Raw genomic sequence first — 14,941 nt, 5'->3', positions numbered from 1 at the left:
TTTGATTGAATTTGTTGATTAAGATTTTCATGTAATTCAAATTTTGTTTTTGTCCCGGTCCATGTCAATAATTAAATTTATCCCATTATAAGATTTGAAGGATCGTGTCTACTTCGTCAAGCAATTATTTTTTTATTGCCGGAGTGCTGAAAGATAGTTTTGTTATAAGATCAAATCGTTATATTAACGATCGTAAACTAGTATTTAATCAACATTTTCGAAAGCTGAGGTGTTGAATATTTAATATTTCTAATATAAATACCAATTACATTAATCTATGATTGATGAGAAGTGGTTGTATAACTGCACAACACCACACGCTTACAAACGATGTTTCGTCCCATTCTTCAACTAATATGAGATCTTTGTTTATATAACTTTTAATAAAAATCATTTTTATATAGCAAATAAAATAAACCAACGGATCTTAAGATTTATGATTTGAAAATTGCCGTATTGGGTGATATTTTGTCAATTAATATATGTGAAGACCTTTTGCACTTTGCACTTTGCCTAGCATGCAGGTCATATTTAAATATATATATATATATACACATAAATAAATAAGTTAGTTTGTGAATTAGGTAATCAAATGGATCTTATCTTGCTATAAATAGCAAGAAAACCATTACTTCTTCTATTATTTAATTTTCATTAAAAAAATCAATCTCATCTTTGATTGGTCTAAAATTAATGTCGAAATTCAAAAAAAGTAGAAGAAATGAATAAATAAATAAATTCAAAACCCACTTCGAAACTATATAGATCTTTATGGGCGATGGAGTACAACATTGACCACTAGTATCCATGACTTAGAGTCAACAAATTCATAAATCTCTTGTTGGAGCTCTACACGGAAGTGATAGTAGAAAAGACAAGTGTTCCTGAATTTAGAACAAATAGAAACACTCTTTCTTCTTATCTTCACACTCTACCATATACTTCTCAAATTTAATCTTAACGTTGGCTATCAAATTTAAAGAGCATAACTCTTTTTCTATTTAAGGTTTTTTTTTCTACAAACTCAAGCAATTCACGTAACTTTTCTTTTAACTTCATACTCATTAATCACCATCAAAATTTGAAATTGGGACGACTGAGTCCTTAATTGATGGATCATTATAATTAATAACCATATCTTTATGGTTGAGAATAATTTTTGCAAAATTCTAAAAAAGAAAAAAAAAAATAGTGTGAAGGAAAATGATGGAAGAAAAGTTAAAAAGATTTATTTAAAAAAGAAAAAAAAAAGAAAAAGAAAAAAGGGGAATGTGAAAAGGTGGAAGGAAGGCGACATCCGACATCCACCACGCGTTCATAAATCCACTCAGCGCCAACGCACGTGTAGCTTTGCCCTAAAACTCACTCACTCACTCACTCCTTCAACTCTCTCATTTTATTTTGGAACTCCGTCTCCTCACGCGCGATTCCGCTGTCTGTCATCCAAACCATTCAATTCATTATTATTAAACTATTAAAATTCAATTTTAATAAACAATATTGAGTTGGCCACGAACTATTTTCTTTTATAGTTTTTTCTGATTTAAACGTTAAAAATATGGATATGATATAACATGGTCCATGCGCGTGGGACTGGTAGAGGCTCTTACGTGGCAAAATATCTAATTGGTAAGCGCCTCACATCAGGGCGTTGGCCAATAGAAGAGAAGAGCCTCACTGAATGGGTCCCACCTCTTTGTTACCTTACTAAGAAAGGGTGCAAAAATATCATATACTGCCACGTTACCCTTCCTGCTACAGTACGCGCGTCCATTATTTATTTACGATGCTGCCTCATCTTTCCCAAAAGAGAAATTTGTTGGTTATTTTTTTATTTTTTAAATAAAAAATAAAAACTTAAATCCCCCCTTCCCCTCCGCCATTTGCAACTGTCTTCTTCTTCTTCTTCTTCTTCTTCTGGGAACAGGAAGAGAGCTTATGGGATGGAGGTTAATTGCGGAAACGACATTGTTGCACCTTTTATTTTGAAGACTTATCAGATGGTCAACGATCCCCTTACCGACACTTCCATTACTTGGGGCTCTGCTAATAACAGCTTCGTCGTTCTCGACCCTCTCCATTTCTCTCATACCCTCTTGCCTGCTTTTTTCAAGCATAATAACTTCTCCAGCTTCATCCGACAGCTCAATACTTACGTATGTAATTTCCAATTCTAATTCTAATTCTAATTCCCAATTTCCTCTGTTNTTTTTTTTTTTTTTTTTTTTTTTTTTTTTTTTTTTTTTTTTTTTTTAATTTGATTTGGTTTTTCGGAGAGAACAGGGGTTTCGGAAGGTAGATCCGGATCGATGGGAATTCGCGAACGAGTGGTTTCTACGGGGCCAATACCACTTACTCAGAAACATTGTGAGGAGAAAACACTGTAGTAATTCCGCCGTCAAATTGGTTGGAGTTGGGGGGGATATGTCGGATGAGGATTTGGTGTCGGAGATTGGGAGGTTGAGGAAAGAACAGAGGGCTCTGGAACACCAGCTCCAAGCGATGAAGAAACGCCTGGAAACCACCGAGAAACGCCCCCACCAAATGATGGCGTTTCTTCATAAAGTCGTGGAGGACCCTGAAATTCTGCCCCGGATCATGCTCCACCGGGATCCCACCCACCGCTTCCAAATCCCCGATAAGAAGAGGCGTTTCATGACTTCCCCTTCTTCCTCTTCCCCCTCCACCGCTTCCTTCGACACCGACGAAATCGAAGACGACCCCACCCGCCCCGAGGTGTCGGGGCCTTGGTTTCTGGAAGACCCGGCTGCGTTTGGAGTTCCGGCAGTGGCGCCGATGGATATTGGTATAAGCAGTAGCGGCGGAGAGATGAAATATTTGACGGAAATGACAGTGGGGGCAGTGGAGGAGAGTCGCCCACCACCGCCTTATCCATTTTCTCTTTTCGGGTGTGGATTTTAGTTAATTACTTCATTTAATTTCACATCATTTTCTTCCTTCTCGCATTTTATCTTTATTAATAATTCCTTCCACTTCTCTTTCTTTTCTTTTTATTTTCCCCAATACATTTGTATATCCATATGTAACTGTCTNAAAAAAAAAAAAAAAAAAACCAAAACTTTAATATTAAAATGTATATTTTTCATATCTTCTAATTTTGGTTTAATAATAAATCTGAATATTTAGTGTATAGTTTTAAGATGGATTTAGATAATTTATCCACATTAAATAATATGTTAAAATAAAATGGCGTCTCTTACATCCAGGACATATCTTATTATGGAAATAATTATTTTATTAAAAAATATAAAATTGAAAGAATTATAATTTATAAAAAGAAATCAATGTGGCGCTTCAATAGAAAAAGACAATTAAGGGACCATTTTGCTAATGTTTTCAATTCTTGCTCCGTTTTTTGTCTTCTTGCTCTTTGGTTTTTTTAGATGTAAAAATCAATATGTTTATTTTTGTCTGTTATCTAAATAAATATGTTTTTTTTTTTTGTAATTATTATTTTTTTAATAAAAAATAATAACGTACTTGTGTTTGGGTTTTTGTAGTATCTAAAAGTTTAAATTAAAAAATGTATATTTATCATATGAATTTTTCTTTTAATTTGTTAATATATAAATAAATTTTTATAAATTAGGAAGAAGAGAGTAAATTTATAATCTTAAAAAAAAATTACTGGGACAGTTGACCATTTACATTTATTTTGTAAGATACGAATATGATTATGATAGGGTGAGAAATACATTAACTTTCATGTCGTTAAATGTTGCGGGCCACCCACTGCCTTAATTGAGATGTCACGTTTTATATTTTCACACTCTAAAATGTTTCTTCCAAATAATTTAAACATTAAACAATAAATTTTAAGTCGAGTGAAATATTATATTACTCTAATCCTTTGAGAAAATTTGTAGTAGAGAACTACCAAGAACATAATTTATATTTATAAAAATGAGAATTAAATTATTAAATATAGAAATTAAAGTGTTACCAATAAAATATTTTTGAGTAAAACGGTTACATTAGTAGAAATTATAGTAGGTGAGTATTTTTTAATATATAATTTAATTATGTTATTTTGTTTTTATGTTGCAAGTAGTTGGAACATTGAGTTGTAATTTTTAAAAAAAAAAAAAAAAAAAAGAAAAAGTCGTAAATAATTGATACTAAAAGATGTAATTTCAATGTCACAAAATACATAAAAGAGCAACGTGTCACCCCACTATGTTTATGAAATCTTTCCTCAAATCAATGAAGATTTTACGTCTACGTCAAACACACTAAATTATATCTGATTTTTTTTTTTTTTTTTCATAAACACAAATATTTAAAAATATATACTCCAAAATATTATTTAAAAAAATTATAGAGTTTAATTTTGACGAGTTAATATTCTTTTAACATATTTAATACATTAAATATTTTTTTTATATAAAAGATGAAGTAGGAAATTGATCGGCTTAAGAGAAGCAAAAGTAATGTTTTTAAATTACGTGGAGGGGATAGAGACGATATATCTGACGTGGCAAAGAAATTTAAAATACTATTAAATTAAGTTTTGAAAAAGAAATGAAAACATTTAGTGTGGGAAGGTGACGAGGGATTAACGAGAGGTAGCGATCATCCAAAAGCAAAGCAAGTTTCGTTGTTTGCGCTGCGAATGACACGTTTCAAACATACATACAAGGATACTAGTGAGGAGTGGGGCCCACAGTAAGAACACTAATCTAATGGGTCAACAGCTCGACGAGGGGTAAAAAATAGTTATAAAAAAGAAAAAAAAGGGCCCCACGGAACTCGTGTCCGGGACAGGACAGGAGTATGGATTTAAGTAATCGAAAGTGGTGACCAAGGAGTCGGACATGTGACCACGTGGAACCCTAGACCACGTGTTGGGATATGAATGGGCAGATATGATCCTTTGCCAATGGGCAGCTTGAGGTGGTGTGGTGGGCAGCAATATGGTGCTGCTCTGTCACACATTAACTCATCATGGTAATGGTGAAACCTCCATGTCACCAATACGACCCCACCACGTGTCTTTTCTGATCATCCAATACACCATCCCAAATAATGCGGTTCGAACTACGAAGGCCCCAACTTGCCATTTTTAATTCACCAAAACTTGTGCTCGCTAAGCTGTACCCAGTTTTCCATCCCCGCCACGCGTCTCCCTTTACTTGTGCCACGTGTCAGACTTATTCTTTTTTACTAATTCTTTATCTTTATTCTTTAAGTTAATTAGTATTATATGAAAAGCAATAATTTTTTTTTTTTTTGGAATCTAGAGTATCAAATGATATTCCTTAAAAAAAATATATAAAAAAAACCTTATATAAACATTTCATACCATTATTTTAAAATCCTAATTTTTGTCCAAAATTTTAAAGATAATAGTACAACTTAAAAAAAAAAAAAGAATATTCTTTAAATAAAAGATAAATTTGAAGAGTATTTATATATAATTTAAGGTGTAAGGGTGTGAATTCCAATGTGTTAGGATATAATTTATTTATTTTCATTAATTTGATTATTCTATAATTTTTTTTGAAACACATGGTTCATATAATATCATACTCTGTATTAATAAAATCAATTCTCCTTTTCTCGAGATATGGTACTACTATGATTCTCTTTGAAACACTTTTTTTTCCATCATGTCTATTTTTGAAATTAGCAATACTTTTACGATTTATTTGGTTTGATCAGATATTTCGAATTAAAATTTTATTCTAAAAATAATTTAACGTAAGCGAATTTCTGTTTTATCATTTATTCAAAAATATTTCCAAGACTAATATTAATTAAAAAAAAAAAAAAAAAAAAAAAAAAAAAAAAAAAAAAAAANAAAAAAAAAAAAAAAAAAAAAAAAAAAAAAAAAAAAAAAAAAAAAAAAAAAAAAAAAAAAAAGACCAACCACGTTCTTATAATAGTTGAAGCCACTGAAAAAAGGGGAAAAAAAAAAGAAAAAAAAAAGGTAGAGAATAATAAAATATTTGGAGGAGGAAAAGGAGGGACAGGTGTGGCATACGAATTGGGAGGGACAGTGGGGGCGTCACGGAATGGGAATGGTGAAGTATTTTTTGACGCATATTATATAATTAAATAATATTATGAAACTTAATTTAAGATATGGTTTAGAATGAACCACGCTAATTTCTTCCCTTTTCTCCTAACTATTAAACAATTCTAACTTTACTTTAGAATGAACCACGTTATTATTATTTCTTCTTAAAATTTATGCTTTTTTCTTACTATTTTATATATTTTTAAAATGTATATAAATAAAAAATAAAAATAAAAACATCTCATTATTTTTATTTAAAATTGACTTTCATTCTTGAAAATATGTTTAAAAACTAAATATTAAAAGTAGGATTATGCAGTCATCCATATTTAGGATATGGATAAGGATCCGACATTCTTTTGGGACATGGTCACATTATTTACTCCTGTTTTTTTAAAAGTGAATACAAATCCTTCCATCGTATTTGTGTTCATTATGAAGTTCTTATGATTGAGTCACGAATAAAAGAAAGTGAATTTTGTTAATAATAGATAGTAGTATTATTTTATTTACTCAAACGTCACACACCTATTCCAAATTAAATTTGAGATTGAGCAATGAGTGGATAATTTTTATTTTATTTTACAACGTTACACTTTGAATTTTAAAAAAAAAAAAAAAAATCACTAATGGATTGACACGTTAACATAAAATGATATAGGATTCCACAGACATTTTTAAAAGATTTACTAAAATATTTATTTATTTATCCTCAAACCCCACCATTACCATTTATAGTGCATACTTTTTTCTCTTTATTTATTTTATTAATTTATTATGTTATAAAATTATTAGAACATGGAGTTTGACCCTTTGATAAGAACATTATATTATATCGTTTAATTTGGTTCATTGAATTAGTGTAACGGAGCTTTTGCATCATCAAATATTTTAAGTCATAATGATTATTTGAAATTATTTTATACAATACTTTGTATTACTCATCATATTGTTTATGTTTTTGTGATGAAAGAATGTACATATAATATGTACTATTAAGATATATTATATGTATTTAGAACCATTTATATCGGTACTAAAAAAAGAAGGCCCAACTATTTTGAAACAGAATAGTCCAAGTAAACGTAAAATGGGCCCATATCTAAAAGAAGGCCCAACTATTTTGCAACGGGCTTTGTCGGCCCAATCTTTGTTCTCCTATTTCGGGAATAACTTTAAAACATGGGACGCAATTTTATTCTTGAAAAAAAAATTTAATATTGTTAATTGGTTATAAAATAATTTATTTATACCCTAGCTTTTAATCATACTTGGGTTTTTTTTTTTTTTTTTTTTTAACAATAAAGTATTTCAATTATATAAATCCACTTTATTGTCACTTTTTTTTTTATATAAAAATTATTATTACTAATATGATTATATATATATATATAGTTTAATTGTGATACACGAGTTAAAAGAAATGAAAATTATTATCTACACCAAACAAGATGCACTTTCCTTTTCAATGACTCAATCATAAGAACTACATGGTTAAACGTAATTTACTTGAAGCAATTATATGTTGGGTGATATTCTAGAAATCTTTCTGAGATGTTTGTGAACAAGGACAGAACATGTCGGAAGGACTCGTGCTGGTTTGTGGGAATAGTTTTTACTCTCAAGAAGCGAATATTAAGTAACGTGATCATATTGCATGAGAATGCTAGAGATATCGTATACTGAATTCAAAATTCGAATACAGGAGATGGGTTATAACATTCATGGGTGAAATTCAAAAATCATTTAATCCATCCAATTAAATCATATAAATTATATGATTTGGGTAATGTATTACACAACACGTTTATGGAAAAAGAAAAAGTGACCCAAATTAATTAATAAAAAGGAAGCATGGAGAAGAATCATATATTATATAATTAGGCTATACCTAATTTGCATGGCTATTAGTCAATTACTCTTTCATGTACTTCATAAACTTCAAGGGTTAGTTCAATTACTATACAATCGAGGCACATCGATACAACTAAATCAAAAGTACATTAAATACCTCGTTCATCATTTTTATATATCGACGATCTTTCCATTTCTTAGTCATTTATCTGTGTTTACATTGGAACAATGAGACGAACTTTATTGGCTTTAGATTCCACTTGGAAAAGGCAATTGGAATGGTGAAAGAGAGGAAGCCAATGAGAAAATATGTTAGTAGGATATGGCATGTTATAGTTCCACTTAAAGGGGTTCTTATTTAGTTACGTTAAATCACTCACAATTCTTTAGGGTAGAAGACAAATGAGGGCTTTTGAGTATCCAATTAATTGCCCACTAAATTATCCATTTACTTCATTTTTTATTCAATTAATTAATCACCTTTTTTTTTCTATTAGTTAACAATTTTTTTAGGGAAAAAAAAAAAAAAAAAAAAAAAAAAAAAAGCAATAACACTACAAAGTTGCATGCACTACTTTCTTTCTTCTCGTATCTTACAATTTCTATATAATCAAAATATTATAATAAAAAAGTGAATGTGATTCACCATTGACTTTAAAAATACCAATTAAAAAATATTAATATTTTTCAACTTTTTTAAAAGTCGAAAAATATCAAATCATTATCGTGAGTACTATGTTTTAAAAAATACTCATTCTACAAGTAGCATTTGTTGGATGATTAAAGTCCCGCATCCGCTAGTTTAGGGAATGGTCATGAGTTTATAATCAAGGAATATTTTCTCCATTGATACGAGGTCTTTTGGGGAAGCCCAAAGCAAAGTAGCTTATGCTCAAAGTGGACAATATTATACCATTGTGGAGAGTCGTGTTCGTCTAACGCTTAACACATTTTTACCTTCATAAAAAAAGTTTTAATTTTTTTATCGTCAATGTATAGACAAAAACTATCTATCGACCCATCACAAATTATCTCTAGACTTTTTAATATTATTTTTTAAACGTATTATTAACATTTATTAAACTTTTGAAAACTCATGTATTTTTGAAATATTTTGAGAATTCAGGAATATTTTTGAAACAAAATATTAACAATTTTCATCCAAAACTAATATTTCAAAAAACTTCTTATTTCAAAAAATTTCTGATTCGAGACATCTCCATTGCTGCATTCTAAGAAGTAGGGGGGATTATGTCAAGAAAGCATCATGATTAAGATCTTGAAAAACCTATCAAATGATTAGAGGAACGTTGAGAATTGTTGGAAGAGAAGTCCCACGTTAACTAATCAAGAGTTTATAGGTAAAGAATACATCTCTATTCGAATGAGAGAGAAACTAAAAACAAAACCACGAGAACTTATATTCACAGGGACAAAATGGTATTATAATAAAGATTCGTGATTCGTAACTAGGAAAGCATAATGGAGCTGGTGTGAGTTCAAATTTTCAAATTCGAAAGAGAATCTGCAAGGCATGGGTCCCTTCTAAGACCTAACCAAACACTTACTCGGACATTGGTTGACTAATATTTGGTTGTCAACCCCACCATAAGGATATTGGGAGGATTCTTGAATTTCCAATTCCAACCAATTTACTTATTACTCTCCACTTTGTTTGATAAAAAAACGAATCCCCACAAATCAAAATCCAACCTTTGTTTCTACAATCTATATATTTCTCCCAACTATAAAGTGGGCACACACCACCCCGCCAATTTAGCTTCATTTCCAATATGGATTCCTATTGGAAAGAAGTAGAAGGCAAAAGGCTCCACGACCCTCTAACCCAAAAACAAAAGCATGGCGACCCAGTTCCACAAATTTGGGTTCAAGGCCCTCTCATAGTCGGCGTCGGACCATCAGGGCTAGCCACCGCTGCATGCCTAAAGCACAAGGGCATCCAAAGTTTGATCCTTGAGAGAGCCGAATGCATAGCTTCCTTGTGGCAGTTCAAGACCTATGACCGTCTCCGCTTGCATCTCCCAAAGCAATTTTGCGAGCTTCCACTCATGCCTTTCCCCTCTGATTTCCCCACTTACCCAACAAAGCAACAATTTTTAGCCTATTTGAAGGCCTATGCTGATTACTTTAAGTTGAAGCCAGTGTTCAACAGCACGGTGACGAAGGCAGAGTGGGATGAGCGATGTGGGTTTTGGAGGGTGAAGGCTGTTGTTGTGGGGAAGTGTGTTGAGTATCTTTGCAAATGGTTGATTGTGGCTACTGGTGAAAATGCTGAAGAGTTTGTCCCTCAAATTGATGGGTTGGAGGAATTTGAAGGCCCCGTTGTTCATACTAGTTCTTACAAGACGGGAGGAGAGTTTCGTGGGAAGAAAGTTTTGGTCATTGGATGTGGCAATTCCGGTATGGAAGTTTGTCTAGATCTATGTAACTTCAATGCCTTCCCCCATCTTGTCGTTCGCAATTCGGTAAGCAAACATAAGAACAACACTGTTGAACTATGTTTAAATTGATTAATACAGAGTCAAATTTGCATACACAGTTCAGTTGAACTATGTTTAAATTGATTAATATAGAGTCGAGTCGAGTTTGCATGCACAATTCAACCCTGCATGTCAAATTATAAAATGGGGTTCATGTTTTTTTTGTTTGTAGGTGCACATTCTACCTCATAAGATGTTGGGAAGATCAACTTTTGGGTTGTCCATGTGCTTGCTAAGATGGCTCCCCATGCGTATAGTGGATCAATTTCTTCTTCTTCTTTCACGTATGATATTGGGAGATACATCTAGATTGGGGCTTCACCGCCCAAAACTTGGCCCTTTACAGCTCAAGAATCTGTCTGGGAAAACGCCTGTTTTAGATGTTGGGACTTTTGCAAAAATCAAAAGTGGCAAAATTAAGGTTCGCTAATTTTGTACATTAATTCTCATTCATGCTTCTCTACGTTATGTTTTCATGAGGTTTTTATTTGGGCATTAGGTTCGTCGAGGAGTGTCGAGACTAAGCCGACATACCGCCGAGTTCGTCGACGGGAGCGTTGAAAGCTTCGATGCTATCATTTTGGCCACCGGTTACAAAAGCAATGTGCCCTCTTGGCTAAAGGTGCATGTCCAATTCCCTTTTTCAATTTACTACTTTTAGGGAATGACCGTGGATTTATAAGTTAGCAAAGCTATAAGAGCTTGAGTGGACAACATCATACTATTGTGGAGAGTCGTGATTTCTAACAATCAGGGTAATGATAATTGCAGGAAAGCAAGATGTTTAGCGAGAAAGATGGGATGCCAAGGAAGGAATTTCCAAATGGATGGAAAGGAGAATGTGGGCTATATGCAGTTGGGTTCACAAAGAGAGGGCTGCTTGGAGCTTCAATGGATGCAAGAAGAATAGCTGAAGATATTGAGGTTATTTGGAAAGCTGATGAATCTGCATTAATGGCTTTCACTCACTCTTCTGTATTGCCTCAATCACGAGTCCAAAGGCACGATTAAAGGAACCACTTTTGAGCTCACAAACACAAAAGTGATGCACTTTCATTGTTGCTTTTGTCATCTGTGGGGTTTTTGTAGCCAAAAAGAAAAGATCCCAAAGTTATTCCACAAAAGAAAAAAAAAAAAAAAAAAAAGAAATTGGAAAAATATCTTTCGAGGAAAGAGCAAGAAATGGTTTAGATTCAGCTTTACAAAATGTTTCTTTGTTAGATTGAAGCTTTGAGTATTAGAAGCATATTGTTGATCATGTGGATATGTTGTAATTTGATTTGATTCTATTTACTACACGTAAATTCATAGGTGGAAGGATTTGAGTTATATCATCTAGAATTTGATATCAATTTTTGTACCCATGTCAATACTCGTTTTTCCTTTTAACAAAGTCTATTGCGACGATGTGTGACATTGAGGACGAACGTTGTGACGTTTAAAGTTTTGAAGAAATTGGATTGGAAGTGATGGTAGAACAACCCCATAAATGTTGATAATTGTCAAACACATCATTGGTCATTAAATGGAGATTATGAATGTGAAGTAAGATATATATATATAGAGGGACCATTTATAATAAATACTTACAAGCATCGGTAGTGACCTTATTTTATTGAAAGCAACAAGATAATGAAAAGGGTAGAGGGAAGAAGGGAAAAAAAGTAATACAAAAAAGTTGGAATGCCACTCAAGCAAAGGGGTCCCTCTCCCTCTAATTTCAAGCTCAACAGGATTACCTTTCAAATATTATGTATATAGTTTGCTAAGATGAAATACACATTAAATATAGTACCCTTTTCATTCACCCTTATCACTTCCCCTTTTCCATCCTCATCACGAACTCGGACCACTTCTCACTTTCATTTAAATGCCTTCGCATGGCACGTCTCACCTTCTGGGCAAACTGTTAAATCGAAAAGATAACTCATCTCGAGGTCTCTATTAACTGTTAAATATACTAACCCTAACCCTAACTCTAACCCTAACTCATGTGGAAGTGATTAATATATATATATATATATGTGTGTGTGTGTGTGGGGGGGAAAGAAAATGTTTAGGGAAGGAAGGCAGGATAATGTAGGGATTATTTGGAGTAAGAGTGTGATGTACCACGTTGGTTGGGGAGGAGAACAAAACACCATTTATAAGGGTGTGGAAACCTTCCCTCCATTTTAAAGCCTTGAGGGGAAGCTCGAAAGGGAAAGCCCAAAGAGAACAATATCTGTTAATGGTGGATGTGGGTTGTTACAAATGGTATCAGAGTTAGACACGGGACGATGTGTCAGCTTTCTCGAATCTGGGTCGTTACAAAAAGAGGGTTAAGTGTGGGGGATGGGGATGACAATGACACAATATATTGTAAGAGAGAGAGGAATATACGTGTTTAGGGTTTGAGAAGATTTGGTGTTGGTGGGCTTTATTCCGACCGAATGGAAGTTGATGAAAACACAAATAGAATCTTTATATTATTATTGCCTTCATAATAATCTATACTCTCTTCTGTAACTCATCTGGAGAGATATATATATATAGAGAGAGAGAGTATCAACATCAAAGGATCAAAGGGTTTGGAGTTGGACAATCCAATTAGGGACCAGCAATGGCTGCCCTACTAATTATTGTCTTTTGGTCCTTCAAAGATCCCATTTTTTTTCATCAAATTCTCCTTCCACTTCCTGCCGACTCCCATCCTACCTTAACTTTCTTCAATAACTTCAAATTTTATTCACCAAACCGTGTTAAAACCCTATTCACCCTCCTCTACTGTTGTCGCACCGATCCAATAATTGGTATCAAAGCAGGTTGCTTTTATAAATTTTTGACAAAGCTAGTTATTAATAACCGTGGTAACGAAGACAATCAACCTCTCTTTTTAGTTTCAAATCCACCCATTTACATTTGAATGTGGTAGAAACATGAAACCATGATTGGGTAATGATTATTACCAACAATTTATGTTGTCGAGGCCATAAGTTCTTCAAATAAATGAGTTAACAATGTTAGGAATCACGACTCTTCACAATGGTATGATATTATCCACTTGAGCTTACACTTTGAGCATAAGCTCTCGTGGTTTTATTTGGGGCTTCTCAAAAGGCCTCATATCAATGGAGATAATATTCCCCACTTATAAACTCATGATCTTCCACTAACGTGAGATTCACTCCTAATAATGCTCAACAGACAAAACATTCCTTTGAGGAGACTCAGAAGCGCATGTAATATTCCCTTCAAAGAAACCTTATTACGAGGATAAGGCAGTCAAATCCATCTTGTGACTTCCACCTCCTTGAAAATAAAGGGAAGTCAATCTTATTGAGGTTAGGAGGAAAGAAGGCTAAAAGCCAAGGTCGTGCTTTGGGTTGGATATTATTTTTGTCTTTCATTAACACAAATGGTGACTATAATCATTATCAAATGTGATGTCAAATCGATGGTTGAGTGAACCAAATAGACGAAAGTTACACCATTAAATTTCAATAAGAACTATCGATTGTGACAAAAAGGAAAAATCTTGAAAGGCGACGTTTCAAGTGGTCTATTTTGATACAGTTCTCTAAGTTGAAAGTTATGATTGTCGGTGTAGTCAAAACTGCAACAAATCTATGGAGTCTACGAAATGTAGGACTTTGATCCAAAATTGTCCTAATATAATGTAAATTATGGGTGCATCCTATGTTAGTTTTTGTTTTAAACAGATTGCATGCGGAACTAGAATAGGGAATTATGGGAAAAATTGAGCACAAACAAACTGGGTGGTTGTTAAGGTAAGTTGGAGAAAGGAAAGTGTGCCAGTTGGTATAGGAGAGGATGGAGTGTATGGACCAGAGGGCACATGAGAAGTTGCAGATTGGAGTCATTGCATTACATGTCGCAGCCCCATGCGCAGCACAGCACAGCACAGCACAGCACCGCACAGCACACCACCCTGCCTGTGCCTTTCCTTGCTTACACATGGAGCACATGCTATTCTCTCTTCCATTTTGGACCATTCCCCACACCCCCTCCTCTACGGATTTAATACTCCAGTGGTCCTCTTTCTTCTTCCTCTTCTTCTTCCTACTTATTATTGGTATTCTATATTTTTCACAGTGGACCATTCGCCATAAGTTAAAGGACGCTATGTTTAACCACTGTGGTGTATCTTCATACCCCCACACCCACACCCTTCAATTCAGCCTCCACCCCCTCCAATAATACAATCTCTTGTACGGAATTTCACCTTCATTTTTATGCTCCACCACCACTAATGGTGTTTATCACTGTTAGACGAACACGACTCTCCACAATGGTATGATATTGTCCACTTTGAGTATAAGATCTCATCGCTTTGCTTTGGGCTTCCCCAAAAGCCTCATACCAATGGAGTTAGTATTCCTCACTTATAAACCCATGATCATTCCCTAAATTAGCGGATGTGAGATTTTCTTCATCCAACAATCATGTTTAGGAAGAATTATTCAATGAGACCATCTCTCTTATATCCTAGCAACATCGTAACAATGTGAGATCCCATATTGGTTTGAGAGTAGAACGAAACATT

At 33.5% G+C, this 14,941-nt stretch overlaps 2 protein-coding genes across 2 annotated transcripts; both read left to right on the top strand.

Moving 5' to 3' along the window:
• Positions 1-1,853: 1,853 nt before the first annotated feature.
• Positions 1,854-3,040, top strand: LOC111780327 (heat stress transcription factor C-1-like). Its single transcript, XM_023660701.1, has 2 exons — positions 1,854-2,156; positions 2,284-3,040. Exons 1-2 carry the CDS (start codon positions 1,944-1,946, stop codon positions 2,920-2,922), a joined length of 852 nt encoding a protein of 283 aa, XP_023516469.1. The 5' UTR covers positions 1,854-1,943; the 3' UTR covers positions 2,923-3,040.
• A 6,647-nt stretch (positions 3,041-9,687) lies between these two features.
• LOC111780591 (indole-3-pyruvate monooxygenase YUCCA6-like) lies at positions 9,688-11,511 on the top strand. Its single transcript, XM_023661026.1, has 4 exons — positions 9,688-10,380; positions 10,568-10,816; positions 10,895-11,017; positions 11,167-11,511. Exons 1-4 carry the CDS (start codon positions 9,688-9,690, stop codon positions 11,404-11,406), a joined length of 1,305 nt encoding a protein of 434 aa, XP_023516794.1. The 3' UTR covers positions 11,407-11,511.
• The last annotated feature ends 3,430 nt before the right edge of the window (positions 11,512-14,941 follow it).

This window comes from Cucurbita pepo, chromosome LG18 (genome assembly GCF_002806865.2).
Source record: "Cucurbita pepo subsp. pepo cultivar mu-cu-16 chromosome LG18, ASM280686v2, whole genome shotgun sequence".
Classification (NCBI taxonomy): domain Eukaryota; kingdom Viridiplantae; phylum Streptophyta; class Magnoliopsida; order Cucurbitales; family Cucurbitaceae; genus Cucurbita; species Cucurbita pepo.
This window is presented reverse-complemented; position numbering and strand designations above follow the sequence as displayed.

Excerpts from the sequence above, each read along its gene's own strand:
- LOC111780327 (XM_023660701.1), top strand. The coding sequence starts at position 1,944 with ATGGAGGTTAATTGCGGAAACGACATTGTTGCACCTTTTATTTTGAAG. Across the intron at positions 2,157-2,283 it reads TCCGACAGCTCAATACTTAC|GGGTTTCGGAAGGTAGATCC; the intron begins GTATGTAATTTC and ends CGGAGAGAACAG.
- LOC111780591 (XM_023661026.1), top strand. The coding sequence starts at position 9,688 with ATGGATTCCTATTGGAAAGAAGTAGAAGGCAAAAGGCTCCACGACCCT. Across the intron at positions 10,817-10,894 it reads TCAAAAGTGGCAAAATTAAG|GTTCGTCGAGGAGTGTCGAG; the intron begins GTTCGCTAATTT and ends TTTGGGCATTAG. Across the intron at positions 11,018-11,166 it reads ATGTGCCCTCTTGGCTAAAG|GAAAGCAAGATGTTTAGCGA; the intron begins GTGCATGTCCAA and ends TGATAATTGCAG.